Source organism: Vombatus ursinus, unplaced genomic scaffold (genome assembly GCF_900497805.2).
Source record: "Vombatus ursinus unplaced genomic scaffold, bare-nosed wombat genome assembly UNPS02015404.1, whole genome shotgun sequence".
NCBI classification, from domain to species: domain Eukaryota; kingdom Metazoa; phylum Chordata; class Mammalia; order Diprotodontia; family Vombatidae; genus Vombatus; species Vombatus ursinus.
In genome coordinates this window covers 2,043,268-2,067,045 of record NW_020955182.1, presented here as the reverse complement: position 1 = coordinate 2,067,045, position 23,778 = coordinate 2,043,268, and the positions used below count along the sequence as shown (strand labels likewise).

The 23,778-nt window shown below is 39.9% G+C and overlaps 1 protein-coding gene across 3 annotated transcripts in view; it reads right to left on the bottom strand.

The window, feature by feature from the left end:
- BBS4 (Bardet-Biedl syndrome 4) overlaps positions 1-23,778 on the bottom strand; it is a 79,497-nt gene that overhangs the window by 53,715 nt on the left and 2,004 nt on the right. For 2 of the 3 annotated variants that reach the window (XM_027847403.1, XM_027847404.1), the window contains exon 2: positions 19,101-19,152. In XM_027847403.1, coding sequence (XP_027703204.1) covers positions 19,101-19,152 — 52 coding nt within the window. Of the gene's footprint in view, positions 1-9,040; positions 9,044-12,201; positions 12,410-19,100; positions 19,153-23,778 lie in introns of all 3 variants that reach the window. The other variant, XM_027847407.1, reaches the window with a different exon arrangement.

Here is a 23,778-nt window from a genome sequence, read left to right as displayed (position 1 = left end):
GTTAAACTGGAGTATTATAAGTTCTTTGAACTCAGTATTTTCACATCTGCCTCTGAAGGCAGATTGTCGATGGTACAAGCTATTGTCCATATATAGATAGTATTGCCTCCTCATCTCTGCCTTTCATAATCCCAATCTTCCTTTATGGCTCAGTTCAGGCACCTCCAGAAGGCCTCTCTGAACCCTTCAATAGTTGATAACCCCTCCTCTCCATAAAAATTACCTTTCATTTACTTATCTTTGTTCATGTTTTGTCCTTCCAAAATGCTAGCATTCTTCCCCTCCCTCCAAATTACTTCGTGCTTGCTTCATCTACATTGTGTAGATCCATGTGTCCATGTTGCTTCCTCCTAGTAGAATGTAAGCTCCTCGTGGGCAGGGGCTGTTTCACATTTTTCACTGGATTCCTCCACTACTTTGAGAGTGTCTGGCACTTACCAAATGTAGCTGAGTTGAATTTGTTGCATAAAGTACCACATCCTTGTATATCGGCTCTACTGGGGTATTCCACTAATGGATGAAATATTGCCTCAGGTCCTTACTGTGTGAGCCCAGAGAAGCCACTTAACCTTTTAAGCCCTTCACAGTTATTACTACTCTTGTTAACATTATCCTGTCAACACAGAAAGACTTAGTTACCATCACATAGGATAAGAAGTAGGGCTATTTGCCACACTAGACTGAATTAAAGAGTCAGCTGAGTGAGCGGGTATGTGCAGGAGGGTGAGGGAGAGATAAGGAGAGTGGGTCTGGAAGGAATGTGAGTAGCACAGCTAGATCAGAGAATCTATGAACATTTTAGAAATCATCTTAATTCCACTTGCTCCAAAAACTCCAGAGACGCAGTGTTGTATGGCGGAAAGAACACTGGGTTCAAATCCTGCCTCTGATGCTTATTACCTCTGTGACCTGGCACAAATCACTCGACTTCCCTAGTCCTCAGTTTCCCCATCCTTAAATCAAGGAGGTCAGAGTAGCTGGCCCCGAGGCCACGGTCAGCTCTAGATCAATGAGCCTAGGATTCTGGAGTAATTATCTAGATCACTTTACCTTTTTATATCTACAAATCAGCAATCATTAAAGAAATGATAACTACTTCCTTTGATACAGTGCTTCAAAGCTGACAAAGTATTCTGTACATGTTATCTCATCTGAGGTCCCCTTGGTGCCAACCCCATTTTATTATTTCCGTTTTTTCAGATGAAGAATCAAGGTCCTCGGGTCACACAGGAAGGACCTGCAGTAGGATCTAGACCAAGCCTAGCATTCTACCTCCCTCCTACCCCCCCCAACATACACCCATACACACACACCTCCCACTGCCTCCATGACGAAGGCAGAGTGGTTTATAAAAAAGGTTTCAGATGACAAAACAGGCCTTAAATATTCACACTGACATTGTAACCAATCTGATCTCTGTTTAGACAAATTCCGCCATGCTTTCTCATCCTGTATAATCCCTGCTCACGTCTTTCTATCGAGCCTCCAGAGAAGATATTCAAGTACTTAGAGGCCTTTTTAAAGTTCTTTTTCATATTTCCAGAACACCAGTGAAACGCCTGGACTGTCTATCAAGTTTTCTCTCCCTCACGCATCTCCTTCTGAGCTCACAGTCTTTTATCGCATAGGTTATACTGTCTTTAAATGAGGTCTTTTTTCTCAGGTGCAAGTCATTATTGACAATGTGCCACAGCCAACTTATAAGCACTATGTTTTTTCTAGTGCCTTAAAAAACTGCCAAATTTTGTCTTCCTTAAACATGTATTTTCCAAGTAAATCTTTTTTTTCTTTTTTCTTCCTATTATTACAGTTGACAGGCTTTGACACTGGCAGACAGGAGACAAACTACCATGGTTGTCAGAATGGCATCTTTCCATCTGGGACAAGATGGAACAAAATGTGAATATATTAGAAACTACTGAATGCTCATGTGGCCTTCTAGCTCTTTAGGAGTTAACCCAACCAAATTTGCCCAACCAAAAAACAAATAACGTTTCAGAAATTCTGCTTTTTCTGGGATGTTTGATGAAAGAGACACATTTAGACTGACATTTTTTCTACATACATAATAAAATCATGAAAGAACCAGAAAGACTATGAAGACTTTCTATTTCAACTTTCTCATTTTATGGATGAGAAAACTGAGGCCTAAAGAAGGGGAACAACCTGCTGAAGCAATCAGACTAAAGCCCAAGTCTCCTGACCCTTTCATGGTCCCATATTCTCTCTTCTATTTGTAAACATAATAGTCTGCGTAAGTGGGGATGATGGCAAAGGATTTGAATATGCAAATATAAAATACATCTTAAATAACACATCGAGACTTACATGATTACGAAAGTCACATTCTACTTTGTGCTGGTCAAAGTACGTGGAGTATTATTTTGAATTCTGGATAGTACATTCCAAGGGGATTATTGACAAACTGCATATTCATAAGGGTAAACAAAGATGGTCAAAAGTCTAGAATGTAAGTCACATGAAAAATATTCCAAACTCTCTCTTAACTGGGACAGCTAGGTGATGCAGTAGATAACAGCACTGGCCTTGGTGTCAGGGGAACCTGAGTTAAAATCAGGCCTCACACACTGTGCGACCCTGGGTGAGTCACTTAACCCCGACTGCCTTCCAAAAAGAAAGAAAGAAAGAAATTATTGATGCTTCCAAAAAAATTGCTATCACTTCCTTCAAGTCTCAAGTCCTACCATTTCCAAGGTTTTCCCAGCCTCCTTAATCTTATAGTGCCTTCCTTCTGAGATTTATCTCCAATTTGCCCTGCATGTATCTTAGATTGTGGGCTCCCTGTGAGTAGGGTCTTTTGGTTTTTTTGCCTTTTTTTGTTACCCCAGTGCTTAGCACAGTGCCTGGCACAAAGTAGACACAAAATAAATGCTTGTTGACCTGATTTCCCAATAACTCCACCCTTATAGAATCCTCCTTTGTAATAAAGTATAGCTAGGCAAAACAAACTGATACACTGACCACGTCTGACCACATGTACCTATTCTCTCTCTTCCAGGAAGAGGGAGGCATGTTTAATCATCAGTCCCTTTGAGTCCAAACTGGTTAATTCATTGATATGAACTGTGTTGTCTTCCTTTATATTAGTGTGCATGTTGTTTTCTAGGTTCTGCTTAATTTGCTCTTTACTAGTTCAAACAAGTCTTTGCAAATTTATCAGAATTCTCACATTCATCATCTCTTATGGCTCCACAACATTCCATTATATTGACACACCACAGTTTGTCACTTCCTGCTGATGGGCACTCATTTTGTTCCTTTTTTTTTTTTTTTTTTTACTAACACCAAATGTGTTATGAATATCTAGATATATGCGACCCCTTCTTTTGACATCTTTGGAGTATAAAAGGCCATCTGTGGTGTCAAAGGGAATCAACAATTTACAGTTACAAACTCTTTTCAAAAGTAGTCAGACTAATTTGTTGTTCCCCAAACTTTCTGATTTGATACCAGACAAGGTATTCAAAGGAAGCAGATATCCAAGGTCCTTATCTAAGGGATGAGATTTATTTCACTTAATCCCTTGTAATATACCTAACATAACTAATATGAATGGAAATCATGAGGAAGCAGACAGGAGAATAAACTTCCTAACAGAGTTGTTAGACAAGAGAACAGACAACCTCATGAAGCTCCCCATCACTGGTTAGGTTCACAAATAAGGTGAACGACCACCTGTAGAAGAAAATATAAAAAGGTGCTACTAGGTTACCTTTAATGTCCCTTTCAACTGTACAGCAGAACAAGAACCAAAGTATTAGAAAAACGTGTCTTGTGAAGGTAAGAAAATACAGGGAGGGGGCAGCTAGGTGGTGCAGTGGAGACAGCACCAGCCCTGGAGTCAGGAGGACCTGAGTTCAAATCCAGCCTCAGACACATAACACTCATTAGCTGTGTGACAAGTCACTTAACCCCAATTGCCTCACCAAAAAAACAAAACAACAACAACAAAAACCCCAAAACAAACAAACAAACAAAAAAACACAGGGAGCCAAATGTATCTATTGTCACTGTCTACAGAGGGAGATGTCATACATAGGAACAGGGAATGTTCCTTAGGCTCCCTATAAGTTACACCTTGTTCACTTTCAGCATCCTGTAAACTAAATGGATGCCAGGTGACTCAAAGCTTTTTAGGAGTCATTCTTACACAAATATTATATGCTTTAACTCAAGGCTGGTGGTTTGTTTGTTTTAAGCACATATACCCAGACCTTAGCACAATGCCTGGCACACTGTAGGCACCTAATAAATGCTTATTGACTGACTACTCATATTGGGATATTCAATATGTCACTGTCATTTTAAATTTAAGATAATAATTTAGTTATTTGTACAATCTCTGGAAATTACTCTGGAAATAGCGCCATTCATATTGCTATTTGCCTAAAGACAATCTCCATTCAAAAAGCAATTATTCTGTAACTATGTGCCAGGCACTGTATTTAGCTTCACTCAAGAAGCTGCTGAATAGAATTAAAACAAAGTAATGTGGAAAGTAAACTGTTCTCTCACCTCTTCCTCAGATCCAACCAATTACACATTATGGAGGCACCCTATTTGTGACTCAGACATTTACGTGCCTTATGAAGAAATATCAAACGCTGCCAGTATCATTTTTTCCTTTCACAAAAGTACTGGGGCAGAATGTTCACACCAAAGGTTAACCCTTTTTTAAGAATTTATTTAAATTTAAATGGATCCTTTTCACCAGTGTCCAAAACAGTGAGAAATAAATTTCTGTTTAAAATTTTTCAGGAATTTGCTTTTAACAAGATGTCTGGCAAGCTTCTCAGGTAGGTCAAAATTTAAATAACTAAGCATGAATTAAAATAAGCAAATTACATATTTAAGAAAAATCATAACTACCAATAAATAAAACTACTTGGTACCAAAATATACTGCTTTGGGCATAGGCATCAGTGGCAATTAAGTATTTTGACAGATCAGAATAGATTTGAGTAGAAAGGTTCTATCCTTATAGGAAATTTTTTCGAACTGTGCCTCATTTTAAAAAAAACTATTTTAAATTATAACTTTTATTTATACATCCATAAATCATGAGTAAATATGCACAATGCTACAAAATATGTAAACAAAAATTCTAGCACTTTGTCCAAAGGACATAAAATTCTAGCACTTAGTCCAAAGGACAATTCACATTCATCAGTATTCATGCAATTTCATTATCCACTGAATATTATTACTTAAAAGAAATCAACTCCTGGGTAAGGCTTGAGAATTTGCTATCCAGAGATTTGACTGACAATAGCATAACGGGCTTTGGCTTATGTTACATTTCTACCCAGTCTTTAATTTTAAAAACTCTACAAATACAGCTGTTTCCACATACACATTACATATAAGATGACTATAGGATGGTTAGTAATGCTGAAAAGAAAGGAAGGATCATTGTGACTTTTTTGGGGGTGTTTATATAGCTTTTTGGATGATGGTGACAATGTCTTTACCTGCTTGTATTTACTGGATTTGTCACATTTCCTTTTACTTTTACCTAGTTACTTAGAATAGTGATTAGTAAGGATCTTTTAAAAAAAAATTTAAACAATCTGACTTCCTGTTCAAGTCATAAGGGATCAGAATGGCTTGCCAAGGAACAATGCTCTTTAAACATAAGAAGCCCACTCTTGCAGGCAAAGAATGATTAACATCTTACTTATGTAGGTGCTTCAGAGTAAATTTTGATTGCTGAAACCTCGAAGGATATCTTGAGGTTTACAGGCTAGATTTCTTTCCTAAAGTCCATGCCTTAAACCCAAATCATTCTGGCTCTCATTGATTGATCCCAGCCCGAGCCTTCATCCTTTGGGGCCCGAAGGCTCAGAGTGTGTTTAAATGGCAATTCTTTCTCTTTCAGCCAGAAACCTCCACGGTCTTCCCCTACCAGATTGATTTTTTTTTTTTAAATCAGGTAAAAGAGGCCATTCTTTGCCTCATTTCTTACCTAGCCTTAATTACTGAATGGGTGTTGCCTCAGTTAAACTAAGATCTAGGAAAGACAAGGTCTCTCACTGCATCAGGGACCATCTCCAGTCATCCTGATCTATATCTGGACTGGAGCCAGATGGCTCTGGAGGAGAGAGTAAGGCTGGTGATTCTGCACAGCCCTCCCTCACTGAAATCCAATGAAATACAAGTCATGGCATCACCTTCCTGATGTCACAGTCCTCTTTGAGAACAGAGGACAAACAACAAGGTGTAAGATAAAAAGGGGAGAGGGAGGAAGGGCTGGACGTGTCTCTTCCCTCCTTTAGAAGGGGGAAGTGAGTGGGGAAAAACCTAGGTTTTTGAACTGAGTTAGGAAAAAAAATCTAAGGATCACAAGTAGACAAGAGTTTAGCGATCTAACAGTCCAACCTCTTCTTTTTACAGTTGAAGGAAAAAAGGTAAAGTTATTCACTCAAGCTCACATAGCAAGAAGTAAGTAGAAGAGCTCTGATTCTAACCAGGATTCCCTAATTCCAAATCCATTCAGGATCCATGGATAAGAGGAAGGTGGGGCAGAAAGGGAAAGGGCACAGCAAGGCTCTAGCCAGAGGAGGCTCAACTAGAAAATGTTCTCCCCATGTATTTCTGATTACTTATAATCTTGTGTATCATTTCTGAATTCCAAGATCCCTCAGTAGCGTGAGGGACAAGGGAAGAAGAACAGGATATGAGGCAACAACAAAAGGGAGGAACAGTATAGCCACTTGGTGATCAAGAGTCAAAGTTTGGAAAACCTGGGAAGCTTTATTTAACTAGAAGAAGCTTGAAATCAAGGGTGCAGCATTCAACAAGGGAGCTGGTGCCCCCGGTAATAAGCAGAGGGCCTCAGATGGGCCCAGCCTATAGCAATTTCTTACAAAAATCTAGCTGTTTGAAACTTTTCCCATGTGTTTACCTTAAAAAGCTATGTATGCCATACATGGCAAATACAGACAGTGCTTTTTTGTTCCCTTCTTTCTTGGCTTCTCCTGGCATGGATTAAGTAAACAAGAAATCTCAATTATACATGTCTCTGTTATTTTCCTTGTGCTTTTAGTTCATAATATATTGGAATGTCAAATTTTACAGTTTGTAGCGTCATGTTACTTCTCATTTAAAATGCATCCTCTTATTTGTTCTGTAGCTGATATTTATCTTGGAACCCTACTTATTTTTCTCTAAATAAGTTGTTCTCTGTTACAATGCCCTGCTTAAGTCTACTTAACCACTGAGACACAACATAAACATATTTACCAACAGTTTCTGAGAAAATATTGCTTTTAATTCTTGATCTAGTTAGAAAAACATATAAAATGGCCTAGTCAGCAAAATCCTTCCCAAAGTATCTTTTCCCTTCATGGAGAAGGGTGTACTAGGCACTGGCAAAGTCTGGCAAAAGACTCTAGAGGGCCCCTGGGGTCTAGCACTCAGTGGCTCGTTGCTTAGGCGATGCTGCGCTTGCATCACTAGGGCTGCCTTGCAGTCTATTTGGCCTCTGGAGGCAAAAGGTAGAAAGGCACTTCCCCGATGTTTGCCTCCCTGGCATTCACCAGCCAAATGGGAAGCCATGCAGACATACTTGCTCCTCACTGGTCAGGGTAATCTAGAACATGGTGAACTAAAGTTGAAAAAAATTCTTCTGTTCTTTTTCAGCCACCCTTACCAAATTCTCCTAGTAAAAAAGAGATTATCTAAAGTATTTTTAAGAACCTTAAGCCATGGCAGTGTTCATCCTAGTCTAACCAGCTGAGTTGTCTTTAATTAATGCTACCTATAAAGCAAGTGAAGGAAGTTTATTCCGTGCATGACATTCAAAGCTGACAAAGATGAAAAGAAACATCCAACGGACACTGAAATCTTCACAGTAGCCCTCTTTCTTGTAATAACAAAGAACTGGAAACAAAATAGGTCCCTATCATTTTGGAGAATGGCTAAACAAATTGTGGTACCAGAATATAACAGATTACTGTACAGTAAGAAACAACAAATTGGAAGAATTCAGGGAAGTATGATAAGACTTTTAGGAACTAATATAGAGCAACGAATGCAGATCAGAAAAACAAAACAGGACAACAAGGTAAGTGGAAAGGAGAAAAAAAAAATAACCAGCCTCAAAACTGAATGCTTTCATTATAATGACCAAGCCGTGCCCAAGAGAAAACTTGAGAAAATGTACCTTCCAGTCCTCTTTGCAGACATGAGGAACTGTGGGTATAAAATATTGCATGTGCAAGATGATTTACATGTTAGTGGGCTGTGCTGGACTGATTTTCTTTTTCTGTTTTAATCTTTGTTACAAAGGATGGTTCTCTGGGTAAAAGTGGGGCCAAGGATATAACCTGGAAATGCAAATGACATAAAGACAAAAGATATCAATAAAAATATGATTTTTTTATTTTTTGGTGAGGTGATTGGGGTTAAGTGACTTGCCCAGAGTCACACAACTAGTGAGTGTTATGTGTCTGAGGCTGGATTTGAACTCAGGTCCTCTTGATTCCAGGGCCGGTGTTCTATCCACTGTGCCACCTAGCTGCCCCTAAAAATATGACTTTTTAAAGAAGCTAACTCAACCAAAATATAAAGTGGGCTAAGAGTCACCCTATTCTTTATTTTGTTGGAAACTAGCATTATAAACTTCATAAATTTCAACATGAAACAGAACAACGGTAGTAGAGCTCTCATCTTGAGGACTAGAGTTTTCAACCATGATTCCTCGTGCTTTTTAGTTGAGAGATTTTTCTCGGAAGTAAGGTAAAGTTATTTTAGCCTTTTTCAGACTAGTCCTTGTCTATAGTGCAAAAACACTTCCACAAGTTAGAGCCTTTGACAATATCTTCTGTAGAAACCAAAAAAAACCAAACCACTTTTTTTCAACCTCACAGAACGGTCTAGAAAAACTATCTGAAATATCTGAAACTTTGTTGTGATTTATCCCTTAACTTTTCATTAAAATGAGAAAATATCTCCTTAAAAAAGAGCTGATCACAAGATTTTACAACTGGAAGGGACCTCAGAGATGACCTAGTTCAACCCTCTCATTTTACACAGGAGGACCAGAGGCTGGGAGGGGTTAAGTGATATGCTCAAGGTGGTAAAAAACAAGTCAGAGAATTCAAACTCAAGTCCTATTGATTCCAAACGAAATAAAACCCAGTTTTTAACCAAGAGCCCTAAGTGCCTTTCATCAATTGCATTTTTATGATAAAATGAAGAATAGAATTAAGTATCCTATGATAATTAAAAAAAAAATTAAAGCTCTATTATTTTCCACGGCATAATTACGGGAAAGAAATCAGGAAAAAAGTGAGTGCCAAAATTTCAATTCAAAACAAGAAAAGCATTTCAGAAAGAACTAATTTCAAATGCAATCAGGAAATTAAAATCCTATCATGATAAGAGTATTCTCGCCCGAGAATAATTCCAGAATGTTTCAATTAGCAGCCATCTTTCTTCTATTACCATAGAGCTTGCAACATAGGGAAAAGTAGAGATCTCAATTCCACAACAAATGGAATTGCTGTTCAGACCAGCAATCCCTCTGAAGCAGGGAGGACAAATGCAGTGTTGTGCATCAGTTCCAGTTACATGACCAGGAGGGGCTTGCTCTTGGCAGCATCACTTCCCTTGTTTCCCTTTGCTTGTATCATTAAAGGTTTCAAACTTGTTTTTCAATTCTTTTCTAGGCTGTTTTGCAGAATTTACAGAATATCCATGAAATGTTTCTAATATCTCCTTTGAATTGAACTGTCTGTACAAGAGACACCCTTTAATCCCAGCCTTCAAGTTATCCGTGATGAGATACCCACCGGCCAGCTCTGCCAGGAAATCAAGGGAAGGGAGAGAATTCAAGAACCAATTCTAACATTAAATCCAAAGCAACCTTTGCTTCCTTTCTTCTTTTAAATAATTCCATCATGTCTAGTGGACACTAAAATCACATTTTTCACTGCCTTAGTTGAGATATCATGTCTATTAATGCCCCCAATCCCACAGTAAGACAGGCATTCCTGTTAACAACCAAGTGCTCATCTCACATTTCTAGGCTTTTCTTTTTAATTTCCTCAGGGTTCAATTTTATGTTACATATTTGTACCATAAAATATATGATCAAACCCTGCACAAATATAACTAGTTTGGCTTGTTCCACACTACTATATTTGTATTAATAAACACAAGACAAATAAACAAATATTTGAGTGCCTACTGTAGCATGGCAGGTGCTCTAGGGCATAAACAGGAGTATAAAACATGGTCCTTGCCCAAAGGAGCTTAAATCTTGTAGTTTCTTTTTTGTTTGTTTATTTTGGAGAGGCTGGAAGGGATAAGATAACAAAGTAAGGCTGTTTAGGTAACAGACAATGAGTGCCATTAAAACTGGGGAGAGTGTAAGGTGCTTGCCCTAAAGCCCCTCAGGCTGGGGTGGCCAAGAAAGGCTTCACAGAAAAAGTGGCCTGAGTTGAGCAGAGAAGATGACAGGATATTCTAGGTGACAAAAAGAAAGAGAACAAGGGCACTCAGATGGGAATGAGGAACACCTTTAAAAGACAGGAAACAAACAGATAATTTTAACAGCTTCTGTAGGTAATCTTTGTGTCAGAGACTCCCACAGCAGGAAGGACCCAGTTACACATTCAGGCTCTTTGTTATTTCTCTGAACTCTTAAGCCTCTAATGCCCCTACCTAGAAAACCCCTAGAATCTAGAATCTAGATAATCACTGTTAGACTGACTCCTCAGTTTCAAGTACATAAGAATCAATTAATCAAGCAGCACTTATTAAGTACCTATAATGGGCCAGGCCAGGTGGAAGTGATAAAGAGATAAAAATCAAGGCCCTGCTCTCAAGAAGCTTATGTTCTAATGGGGAGACAACACATACATAAAGTCTGTATACAAGACAAACGGTCAGAAGCTGGGAGAGGAACAGGCCAGACTTCATAAAGAAGGTGGCCCCTGGGACTCTGAAGAGTTCAAGAAGGAAACAGAATATTCTCGGAATGGAGGAAAGCAAGCACCCAGGCACAGAGAGGGTCATGCAGAAGAATAACAAAAAGACCAATTCAGCTGGATCATAAACTATAGGAAGGGGAAGTGATGCACACAGTGGAAAAGCAGGCTGGGTCTAGGCTGGGAAGACAAACAGAGGAGCTCACAGTTGACCACTGAAGAAATAGGATGCAAGTAACATGGTCAGATGTGCAATGGAAGGAAATCACTTCAGCAGTCGTGTGGAGGGTAGATTAGAAAAAGAAAAGGACTCCAGGCAGGAAAATTAATCAGGCTGTTGCAAAAAGTCCAGCCAAGACAGGATGAGGGCCTGAACTAGGATGGCAGCCAGGTTAGTTGGGATGGAGGCAGACACAGGACATGTTGCAAGCGGTAAAAACAACAACATTTGGCAACTGATCAGGTATGGGGGCTGAGAAAGACTGAAGAGACAAGGATGACACTAAGTTTGTGAACCTGGGCAAGCCGCCCACAAAAAGAGTGGGGTAAGAGAGTAAGTTCAGTTTGGGATACTGGTTTGGAATGCTTATGGAATATCTTGTTTGAAACATACAAAAGACTGTTCAAGATACTTGACCAGAATTCAGAAGAAAGACTAGGGCTAACCTGGTCTATAATTCCTAAGGTATACATAGATCTGGGAGTCATCTGCATAGGGATAATTAAGCCCAGAGGAACTGATGAAATCAGTGAGTTTAGTGAGAGAATAGAAATGGGCCTATGATACCCTTGGGGAACACCCAGTTAGAAGGTATAAATATGGATGATGAACCAGCAGAGGAGACTGAGATATAGTTGGAAATTTGATAACAGAAAAGAGTTTGGGTATGTTTTTAAAGGAGGAAAATAAATCAGGAACCTATGAAAGCATACTTGCAACTAACAAACTTTGCACCTAGGACATAGAGCATAAAAATCATCAAATCAACTTTTTAAGACAAATTCAGCTGAAGTAGGGATACCAGGTTAGTGTAAACCTAGGAGCTTAGCTGCTTCTTTAAACTAACTTTTGCTCACTAAGTGCTAAGCTCAGTTGTTTATACCTGAGGAAGGACCACTGAGTGCTGCCACAGCACTATAAATTTCAACGCTCTGGGATAAAGCCCCAGTTACCTTGCTCTAATTAGGGCTCTGTGAAGGAGTAACCATTAATCCCAAAGATCTATTTCAATCCCCAGTCACTTACAGTTCCAAATATGAGAAGGGCTCCTCTCTGTATGTAGTTATCATCAACTGGTCAAGGGTACTGCTTTCTGCAGCTGTGCTATGTAGGATGGCTTCTTCTATGCTGGCCCTTACTGCTCCCACGAATTGGTCTGGCCTGGCTCCTGCTGCATTTCCTTTTACATCTTGTAGGGGCCCCAGATGTGGCTCTTTTTCAGCTAAACCATCTTCTTTTGGCCAGGAAAATACAAAAGAAAAAACCTTTCTCTTATTGGCACAGTATTCGTCCCAAGGGAAAATATCTTAGGAATTTTCCTTGCCCTCCCTGCAGGACATCAGCTATGTAATGACATAGGGCCTTTTGGGACTGCATCTTATCGAAGACCTTCCTTTTTACTACTGCTCCTGTCTGCCTCTAGACACACACACACACACACACACACACACACACACACACACACACACAGAGCATGCACACATGTGCACATATCCACATGCATACAATATGCATGCACGTACTCACATATACACTCTCACTTAGATATACACACAGACAACAGCAACAGCAGCAGCTCCCATTGTCCACGCTTCTGGAGTTTCACAAACTCTGGCTTCAGCTAGGATGACCATAAATCTTGCCATCCCTCTTCTCCTGAGATCTAGAGGAGGGTTCCTACTCAAAAGGGCATTTCACATTTGGTTAGGAGGCATAAAAGCACACGAATTAGTAACTTTCTCAAGTCCTTGGGTCAGTTTATTCAAATCACCCAAGGCCATCAATAATCTGGGGCAGATACTGTTTTCCCACATTGGATCAACTGTAGGGAGATGGTGGGTTGGGGGTGATGATCTTAAAATGAGCTGTATGTATGTTATGAGATTCAGTGTGTATGGTGAAAAGCACACTGGATTTAAGAGCCACATGACCTGGCCTCAATCCTGGCTCTCACACATACTGTGGGCAACTTATTTAACACTTCTGAACTTCAACCAACTGGTACATAAAAAAGGAATAATGCTCCCTAGATTCCCAGACTCCTAGGTTGTTGTGAGATTGTTGTAAACATTAAAATCCTTATAGAAATGTGAGCTCTCGGTGTAATGTAGCCCTTTTGAACTCTAGAGGTCCTTACCCCAACTCCTACTCCCCCAGTTACAGAGGAAAGCCCAGGGAGATGCCTTCAGAGCAGGCCCTTCGCTCCACCAGGCACTTAGAGGCTGAGGGTTGACACAGATGCGAGACTCTTTGGGAGCCAGCTTTCTACTTCCATTAAAGAAACAGCATCTAAACCAGCCATCCAAGTATGAGAAGGATTTGAAACAGGCAAAGGAGTTGAGGAGGTAGTATTGCAGAAATGAGTTGCAGGAAAGCAGAGAGATAGGAGATGGTAAGACAAGATCAAGGATGCTAATAATCCAGTTTGATTAAAATGTTAAATGTTAAGCAGTAAAAAATTAAAGCTGATGGATAGGTTGAAGCCAGCATTGTTAAATTTTGATTAAATTGTTTTAATTAACAAAAAATGTATTTCTCCTCTTCCCACACACTCCCTCCCACATTAAAAAAATAAACAAAAACCTTGTAACAAATATGAAGTCAAGTAAAACAGCAAATTCCCTCAGCGGCCACTCCTGTAACGGCCACATCTAAAGAACATATCTCGATCTTCACCCTAAGTCTATCAGCTCTCTGTCAGTAGGTGGGTAACATGCTCCATCACGGATCCTCTGGAAGTGTAACAGGTCACTGAGTTGATCAGTTTCTTAGGTCTTTCAAAGATGTTTCTCTTTATAATGCTGTTGTAGTACAATAGTATTCCATTACATTCATATACTATAATCTGTTCAGCTATTCCCCAATTGATGGACACTCCCTTGATTTCTAGTTCTTTGCATACACAAAAAGAGCTGCTATAAATATTTCTGTACACATATGTCCTTCTTCTCTTTCTTTGATCTCTTTGGGGTGTAATCCTAGCAGTGATATTGCTGAATAAGAGAATTTAGTAATAATTTAATAACTAATAGCTGGGCCAATTTCAGAGCTCCACCAACAATACATTAATGGACCTGTTTTCTAGCCCCTCCAACATTTGTCACTTTCCTTTTTTGGTCAACTTGGCTAATCTGATGGGTGTGAGGTTGATTTAATTTACATTTCTCTAATTATTAGTGACATGGATCATTTCTTTCATTTAGCTACTGATGGCTTAGACTTTAAAGCCAGATTGCAGAATGCCTTAGATAAGGAGTTTGTATTTTATCTTCTAGGACAGAGTACTTAAAACTGGGGTCTGGCAACTTGCTTTTTTTTTTTTCTTTTTCAGCTTTGATAACTATATCTCAATACACTTGGTTTTCTTTGTAATCTTGTATATTTTACTTTATGCATTAAAAAATGTTATTCTGAAAATGGACCCCCAGTCTTTGTTTACCCAACTGCCAGAGGGGCTCAGGACATGAAAATTTAAGAACCTTTTCTCTGGCAGATGAGAAATACTGAAGACTTTTGAGGATCAGAGAGACACTGGCAAATGGAACTGTGCTTACTTCAGGAAGACTACCTTGACACCTGTGTTAAGGGTGAGAGGAGAAACAGAAGTCAGGGAGGCCAGTCAAGAGGCTATTACAATACAAGAAATGGAGAGGATTTATATATAAGGTGTTCATGAATGAAACAATGCAAAGAGTTAGTGTATGAGCTAGACTATTTTAATTGATTAGTGAGAAGATATCAGAATGGCCTGGAAGATCTGAGAAGGAAGGATGCTTTTAGCTAAAGAGATTACTGAAACATTTATAGAGGAGGCAGCACCTAAACTGGGCCTTAAAGAGGAAATGTCCCTAGGCAAAGATATGGGAAAAGTCTCTTCCAGGCATGGAGACTGAAGGCACATGCAAGTGCTTGCAGTGGGAAATGACAAGTTTGGACAGAGCCCGAGAGACTTATGGCTAAAAAGTACATTGCAGTCAGACTAACCTTGAAAGCCAGAGTAAGGAATTTTTATTTTTATGATACAGGCATGAAATGGTCAGATCTGCGTGTTAAGAAGATGATTTTGGCAGTTGTATCAAGGACTAAAGAGAGGAGAGACTGGAGATAGAGAGAGACAATTTAGGATACGTCTATAATAGCCTAGACGTATGGTGATGAAGGCCTGAACCAGAGTGGTATCAGTGTGAAAGGCAGCAAGAAAAGAATCCATGTGAAGGTAGCACTGGCACAACTTGGCCATAAAGCTGTGGGTGTGAAGGATAGAAAAATCAAAGATGACACTGAGGAGTCAAGCTTGGGTGAATGAGAAGATGAGGAAATTTAGGACTAGTGAAGGTGTTTGTGAGGGGAAAGTCTGGTCAAGTCTGCTACACAAAGTCTCTTGCATCCAGCTTGCTGCCTACAGTCTATTCACAGAGAACCTATTCACTTCTTATCCTACTCGCTTCTTACTCGTACTACTGCAGATTGCATCCTAATTGGTCTCCCTGCTTCAAGTCTCTTTAATATCCAGCCTTGCCTCCTAAGGCTACCAAAGTGATTTTCCTAAAGTATAAGTCAGACCAAGTCATTCTTCTCAATATGGTGCAGTGACTATCACCTTTAGGACAGGGATCCATGGACCCCCCAAGGAGTCCATATAAAGATTTCAGGGGGCCCATGAACTTGGACAGGGAAAAATTACATCACTTGAACTTTAGCAATTCCTTTAATTATGAATAAAGGTGACCATAGGAGTCCACAGGCTTCACCAGAGTGCCAGCCAAAGGGACCCTGGGCAGAGAAAGTGAAAAACTTTTCCACTAAGATCAAACACAAACTGTATCTCGAGCCTCCCTCTTCAGCCTGAGCCTTATTTGGCCAGAAGCCTTAGCTCAAGATCAATCCCCAGCTCTCTAGCTAGAGGCCAGGAATTAGCTAGGTTTCTAATCAATTCTCTTTTATAACAATTCTCTTTTATAGCCTGAGGCTATACTTCCTAGTGAATGCTTAAAGTATTTTTTTTTTGTCTTCAATGATCCCATTTAAGCTCCAGGTAGAACAGCCCCTAAATAACTGAGTGGTTCTCATCCTCAAACAACCAAATCTGCTTATCTGTACTGTAAAGAGTATTAATCTCAAGTACTTACTGACCCAGTCACCTATCTTGCTTAATTAAGCTCTCTGTCGATATAAATAGAATCTCCCAAAGGAAGCTAAAAGTCTTTTAACCAAAATATTTAATTATCAGCAAACTCAGGGAGAAATTTAGGCTGCTTTGGGCTCTTGCTACTCAGCAGTCTAAAAAGTGATAACGTGTCCCCAGCAATAGAGAACGAGGAATGGGAAAGCTCTGACCAGGGAAAGGATAAATTAACTGGCCAGTTTTCTGGCTCTGTGGATATTCCAATTGTCTTAACATAAATACCAAAGTGGGTCAGATCAATGTCCATTCAATTCCTATTTCTGCATCTGACAGCTGTGCCAAAAGACCTTTGAAGGGAGAACATGATTGCTCTCCACGACTTCTTATCCCCAGCCGAAGGAATGGCACTATCTATCAAGCTAACTATACTTAAGGCAACACTTCAGTTATCTGGCACCCTCAGCTATGAAGAACAAAGTCCACACCTCAAAGGTGATCCCCACCGTACTTACGAGAAAGCCCCTCAAGCCTCTAGCTTGACCATGGTCTCTAACAAGCTTCGGTATCTGGTCTCCTTCCTCACTGCGGATTAGAAAGCGCACAGACAGCCTGATAATAGAGGGAGCATCAGGAGAGCTCTACAAAGTCGACAGAAGAAGGAGAAAAGGACAGTGTCTGGGACCCTATAAAAGTGCTACAGACCTCAACATTCCCTGAGGTTTTCTGTTTCCCTTGTGGTTTTCAGACTCTGAAGGGTACAAAATCTTACATACATCATGGCTCCGACAGGCTAAGGGACTCACCCACAGTAATACAGCCAGAAAATTAATGTCCAAGTGTTCAGAGCCCTACTGCACCTTCTCCATACTTTCAAAAATACCCACAGCAAGGATCCCCTGGGGGCTTTCTCTGGCACACACTATCCAAGTGACGCGGCTGGAATCCCTCTTAACTGAAGCATCTTTGGACACCTACACTAGTAGCAAGGTAATGCACAAGTGCATACAGGTCATTTCCCTGTTTAATAATCTTGAGTGGCTCAATATCACCTACAAGACAAAATATAAATTCCTTCACGTGGCACTTAAGAGTGCTTTGTAATTTGACTCTAATATATCTTTCCTGCCTTACACAGTATTCCTCAATTCAATGCAACAAATGTGATATGACTCCATTATGTGCAAGGGCCTATAGTGTAGGTTCTGAGGACACAGAAAGGAGATACTCTACAATCCCTGCTTTCAACAAGCCCGAAATCTAACAGATATCATTTGGTCACAAATAAGCGCAACACCAAGTAAACTATAATCCAGACCCTACATTTTTAATCCAAGCTTCCAATTTTACAGATGGGGACATTGAGCCTCGAAGAAGTTAAGAGATTTGGTCAAAGTCACTTTGTTTAATTGGGGGCAGAAATGGGACATTAGACTGTGAGTTCCTTGAGGACAGACACCGTCTATTGCCTTTCTTTGTATCCCAAGTTTAGCACAGCGCCTGACACACAGTAAGCACTTAATAAATGCTTACTGATTGACTGATTGGAACCCCACCAAATCAACCTCTCAATCTCAAATTTCTTACACCCTCAGACTTCATAAAATCTGTTTAAGGAAGGGAGGAAGCATAAAGTTAATACATGTTGGAAAGATTCTGTTCCCAAAAAGTTCAAATAAAAAGTTTTTCCTGTTAAAAAGGGAAGCTCCAATTATTAGACAATTCACTTCTTTGGAACACCTGAAGGTGCTGGTTGTAACCTGTTCCAAACACCTGGCACATGAATCTCACAGGTTCTTAAAGCCGTGAAATGGTTTTGCAAAATGAAACACAGATTCAATCTATGAGCCAAACCAGGAAAAAAATACACACTATGACTAGAATATTCTAAACAAAAGTAACACTGAAAGGCAGCTGAACTCCAGTTAAGTTTAATGATTAATGATGACCAGAAATAAAAAATAATGTTAAATGCATAGATGTACCCTATTTAATTTGTAATTTTGGATTTTATTATGTTTCTATAGAGATGTTTACCCATAATCAACTTATAGAAAATCAGTTGATTTGTAGAAAAAGTTTACTGGTGCACAGAAAAATATTTTGGACAGATTGTAGCCACGTATGCTCTAAGAACTTGACAGAGAAGTTTGTTACAAGTGGAAAAGATGATGCCAAATACTGGTGGCCCCCAGCTTGGCTCAGAAGACGTTAAGTCCATAAACCCCACTGTAGCAGCACAAACCTGTCACTGCAGCAAAATAAATCCTACCCTTACTGTTACAAGTTTCCTTCCCACAGTGCCTTGCACAAGAACATCCCAGAAGGTGTCATCACTGCCAGTACCTCTCCATCTGGCCCTCTTTTAGGGGAATACGGGCTGCCTCAGCACTGGGGCAATGTTCTGAGTGCAACCTTGCACCTCCACTAGTGGAGCCCAGGTATTTCTGACTGATGAAAGCTGCGGCTTAGGGCTTCCACTTGAGGCTGGTGCAATAAAACGACAAGCTGCTGATTCCTATGTGCTCTTGTGTGACTCACTGCAATCCATGTCTCTAGTCTGGTCAGCTGTGTTGTAACACTAACACAATTACTACCCAGAGTAAACTCCATGACAACATTAGAGAATCCTTCAAGTTAAAATGTGCGCCTGAGATCTAAGGTCTGACATGGCAGGTTACTCCAGGGCCCCCAACACCAGGTGTCATAGCTCCTAAAATATACAAAACCAAAGAAAGAATCTTGTAGTGGCATTCAATGGAACAAAGAACAATGTGCATATACATAAAGATTACAAACAGACCTTTTTTCAAGCGAGGTTTTTGAGGTTCTATCGTCCCAGGAAACTGAGTTGTCTGAAACGAGAAAAGGACTATGTTCAGGTACCATACACTATGACACAGAGTTTACAAAACGGGCAGAAGCTACAAAAGACAAGTCTGGCATGTTTCTAGCAATGACTTGGAAGTAGGATTCTCACAAACTGCTTACTTACCACTCTAATTACGGATAGAAAATGTTTTTGAGTGTACTTTCTGAGTATTATAGAACTAATATATTAAACAGTAATTTGAAGTCCAGTGTTGACCGGAGAGCAACAGTTACATAATAGTTTCAGAGGTCTATTAAGTTTTTTCAAAAAAGTAATTATACAGAATATATTAAAAACACTGGCCTGCAGAATGCTTTTTTTTTAAGAAATCAAAAAGATGAGAGAAAATTTCTTTACAGTAATGAGATTTATGTAGATAACACTCACCTGCAAGCTCTGTAAATTCCACTGTAACATGCCGGTATCAAAGCTATTCAAAAAGTCTATTTCCTAACCACCTTAATGAAGGTAGCACACTATATTCTAAAGCTGATTATGCATGTAATTTGATTACTTTTTGATACTTTTAAAGTATTATTGTGCATAGTTGGGGGCAAGAGGAAACTGTTTGAGGATACAGTTTTTTGGAAAATATAAATTTCTCGCTGTACTTCTATAATGGTGACTTCTAAAATATGGAGTGGATGGTACACCAAGGGAGAACTTTGGTGTTTTGTTTTGTTTTGTTTTGTTTTGATTACAACCATGACACTGTAAAGTCATAGGAATGAAAAAGAATAAGTTGCTTCTACTATTTGCTCTTTTTCTTTTCTTCTGTTTCATTTTGTTTCTTCTTTCTTGTGGTTCCTCCTATTGGTCCTAATTCTTCTTTACAACACACTAGTGTGAAAATATATTTAATTGGAATGAATATGTAGAGCCTATATCACACTGCATGCCATCTTGGGGAGGGAGGGGGGAAGGGAGAGGTAGAAAAATTTAAAACTCAAAAGCTTATGGAAGTGAATGGTGAAAACTAAAAATTAATGAAAAAATGCTTCATTGGAAACAGACTGTGATCTAATTCACAAAAAGGTAGACTCTTTTGGGAGTGATCTATATCCAAAACCTAATGCTGTCTTCTATGTCATGCCAGAATCCCTTTCTATAACCCTTAATGGCTCTCTTCTTTGAAACTTCCAATGATGGGGATGGGCAATGTGGTTTAGCAGAAATAAAACTGGAGCTGGAATCACAAGACCTGGATTCTAATTCTGTCTCAGACACACAAACTGTATAACCATGGGCAAATCACTTATCTCTACAAATACGGTTCCCATTTAATGGTTCCCGAGTGCCTTAGGGTTTGCAATGATAGTACAGGGGGATCACACTAAAAATTCTCAGGCAGTAAATAATTGCAGAATATTATGAGTAGCATATTAAATTACCCTGGGGGTTCTCAACACATTTGCTGTGACTGAAAGGAGTTTGCAGAATAAAAAATGTTGGAAATTACTCCTCCAAAAGCCTCAGTTTCTTCACTGTAAAATGAGGATAATAAAATTATAGTACCCACCTCACAGAGTTGGTGTGGGGAAAGTACCTTGAGAACCTTAATGCACTACATAAATGTGACTTGTTATTGTGCATAACTCATCCCCCCACCCCAGGCAGTCAATTCCACTGTTGGAAAATTCCATTAGGAAGTTCTTTTTCCCTTAACTTCCATCCACTGGTCCAAGTTCTGACCCTGATAGCCACACAGACTAAATCTAAACCTCTTTCACATAATAGCTCTTCATATGTTAGAGGTAGCTATCACACTCTCTCATCCCGCCACCTCCCAGCCTAGCTTCCTCCTGCAGACTAAACTGTTCCTCTTACAACATATTTTCCAGATCCATTACCATCCCGGCCACCTTCCTCTGGACACACTTATTTTCCAATGCCGTTTTAAAATGTGATGTCTGAAGCCAAACTAAACGTTTCCGTCACAGAGCAAGAACAATGGACATCACATGCTCCATTACTGTCTCTGTAATGTCAAGAGAAAAGGCATCCAGCATACTGGGTAACCTCCTGGTGGCATATTTATGTAAGGGCACGGGCAAGATCTGGAATAAAAGGTTCAAACCCTGGCTCTGACAGTTATTGCTAGTGTGACCTTGGACAAGACATTTAGACACAAGAAAGTCTCTAACTCCAGTTTTCTCTTATGTAAAATAACAGGGCTGTACTACATTCCCTCTGAGTGACCTCCATCTCTAGATCTAGGCTCCTATGAGAAGAGTCACAGAGGATGGGCAGGCATGGAGGAGCTGCAATCTGTATTACTGAAGACCCATCAGAGCTTTGGAGTGATCTGACTATTATCTCTCCTTCCTACACTTCCATGGACTCAACGTAAGACGAGGGTTAGGGAGAAGGACTCCACCTGTGATTTCCTTGGTGGAAGAAACTCCCAGGTGATGCACCTTCCAACAAACCAAACCAGCACTGCTTCCGCAGTTTTTAATATTATGGAGTTACCTAGAAAACTGAGAAGTAAAATGACTTGCCCAGGGTCACACAGAAAGAGGTCTCAACCCAGGCCTTCCTGGCTCTAAGCCTTGCTCTCTACCCATTATACCAAGCTGCCTCTCAGTCCAAAAGGTGCGTTAGCAATAAAATACTCTAAAATGCAAGCATGTGGTTTCCAGATCAAATTTCCAAAGAGCAAAACAAACGGAGTAAGATGGCATGTGTAAAGAGCAGAGCATTCTGTGATTGGGTGAAAAAGAGATTGATACTGTGCCAAGAAACTCTCAGTGGACAATATAACCACCCAAAGATAAATTAATAACATTAACTAAAGGAAAACATAATAAATATACCAATTCCCCTTAACAGGAATCAAACATATTAACAGTAAGATTCAATGATTTGAACTATTAATCAAATGAAATGAGATAATACTTAAAAAGAGCTTAGCACACAGCCTGGTATATAGTAAGTGCTATATGAATGCTATATGAAAACCTTCCTTTCCTCTTCCCTAATCTAGTCTTCCCCCTCTTCCCCAACCTTTAGTGGAAAAAAAATCTAAAAATACCATATAGGCATATAGTGAATGTATAGTACAGAGGAAGTACTCATTTGAAACATGCAGAAATTGGGAAAGAATAGGCAAAAGACCTTGTTCTTACAAGTTAAAATCCCAAATGCTAAGGCATATAAGAACAGCTAGCATTTACACCGTTATCTTCTTTGATCTTGACAATAACGATATAAGGTAGGTGCTATTATTATCCCATTTTACAGATAAGGAAACTGAGGCTGTAAAAGATGAAATGCCTTGCCCGTGGTCGTGGTCATACCGCTAGTCAGTGTCTGAGGTAGGAGTTGAACTCATCAGGTCTTCATGACTCCAAGTCCAGCACTCCATTCACTATGCCACCTGTATGTCTAAACCTACCCACTAAACAATACTGCATTTTGATAAGTAGATACAATGTCTGACTAATCCTTACAGAAGTGTAAAAAGGCTTAAAAATATTCCAGCATCCCAATGGATATGGTGTTTTCATGGATGCCCATTTTAGCCCATCCATGTCTACTCATCTCAGAAGACTCATTCAAGTCTTCCCTTGGGTTCATGCACAGTCGACCACGAGAAGGGGCTTTGTCAAGCCCACCTCACGGGGTAATTAGACCAGAGGGGCCCATGGTTGCCTCTTGTTCTTAGTGAATGACCAGCCCTGTCTCCAGCATCTCTTTCTTTGATGACCCACTTTAAGCCACTTTGGCCTAATTCCTTGTTTATAAAGTGCTGTGATCTACTCGCGCCTGCCACCTGCTTTGTTCTTTGGGTGACACTGCACTTCAGTCATAACTCACAGACATACCACATTCCTCAAAAGAATAATGGTGAGTCTGCCTCAATCAATCAGTAAGCAGGCATTCAGGGCCTACTCCGTACCAGGCCCTGTCCTAGGTTGTTGTTGTTTGTCTTTGGTTGGGGATACAGATCCAAAGAAGAGTACAATCCCTACTCTCAAGGAGATTATATTCTAAGAGGGGAGACAAGCATATCTGTAAACATGGGCAGAATAAACATAAAGAGACTCTATGGAACATGGTTAATATCACACAGTGCTCCTTCAGCTGGTAACTGGTAGGGAATCAGGAAAGGTTTCCTGTTTGAGCTAATAATCTTGAAGAGAGGGACTCTCGGAGGCACTGGGGAGGTACAGGGCCAAGTAGGAAGACAGTATCCCATGAGAGGCACAGCTCTTTTCAGTTGGTTTACAGAGTGTGGGAAAGGGAATAATGTACAGCGAAGCTAGAAAGACAGATTGGGCCAGGGTATAAAGGGCTTTAAAAACTAAACAGGGGAGTTTCTACTTTCTGGCATTTATTGAGAAGCAGTGTGACACGGTTAGATCTGTGCTTAAGGAAAGATCACCCTGGCAGCCATATGAAGGACTGACTAGAGTGGGGAAGAACACTTGAAGTGGGGAGACCAATCAAGAAGCTGCAAGTGATAAGTGCCTGAAAGAAAACGGATGTATGCATAGACAGAAGAGGTACTGTAGTGGTAATTCTGCCTCAGACACTTACTTGCTTGTGTGACCCTGGGCAAGCCCATCTATCTGGGTTTCAGTTTCCCCATCTGTAAAATAAGAAG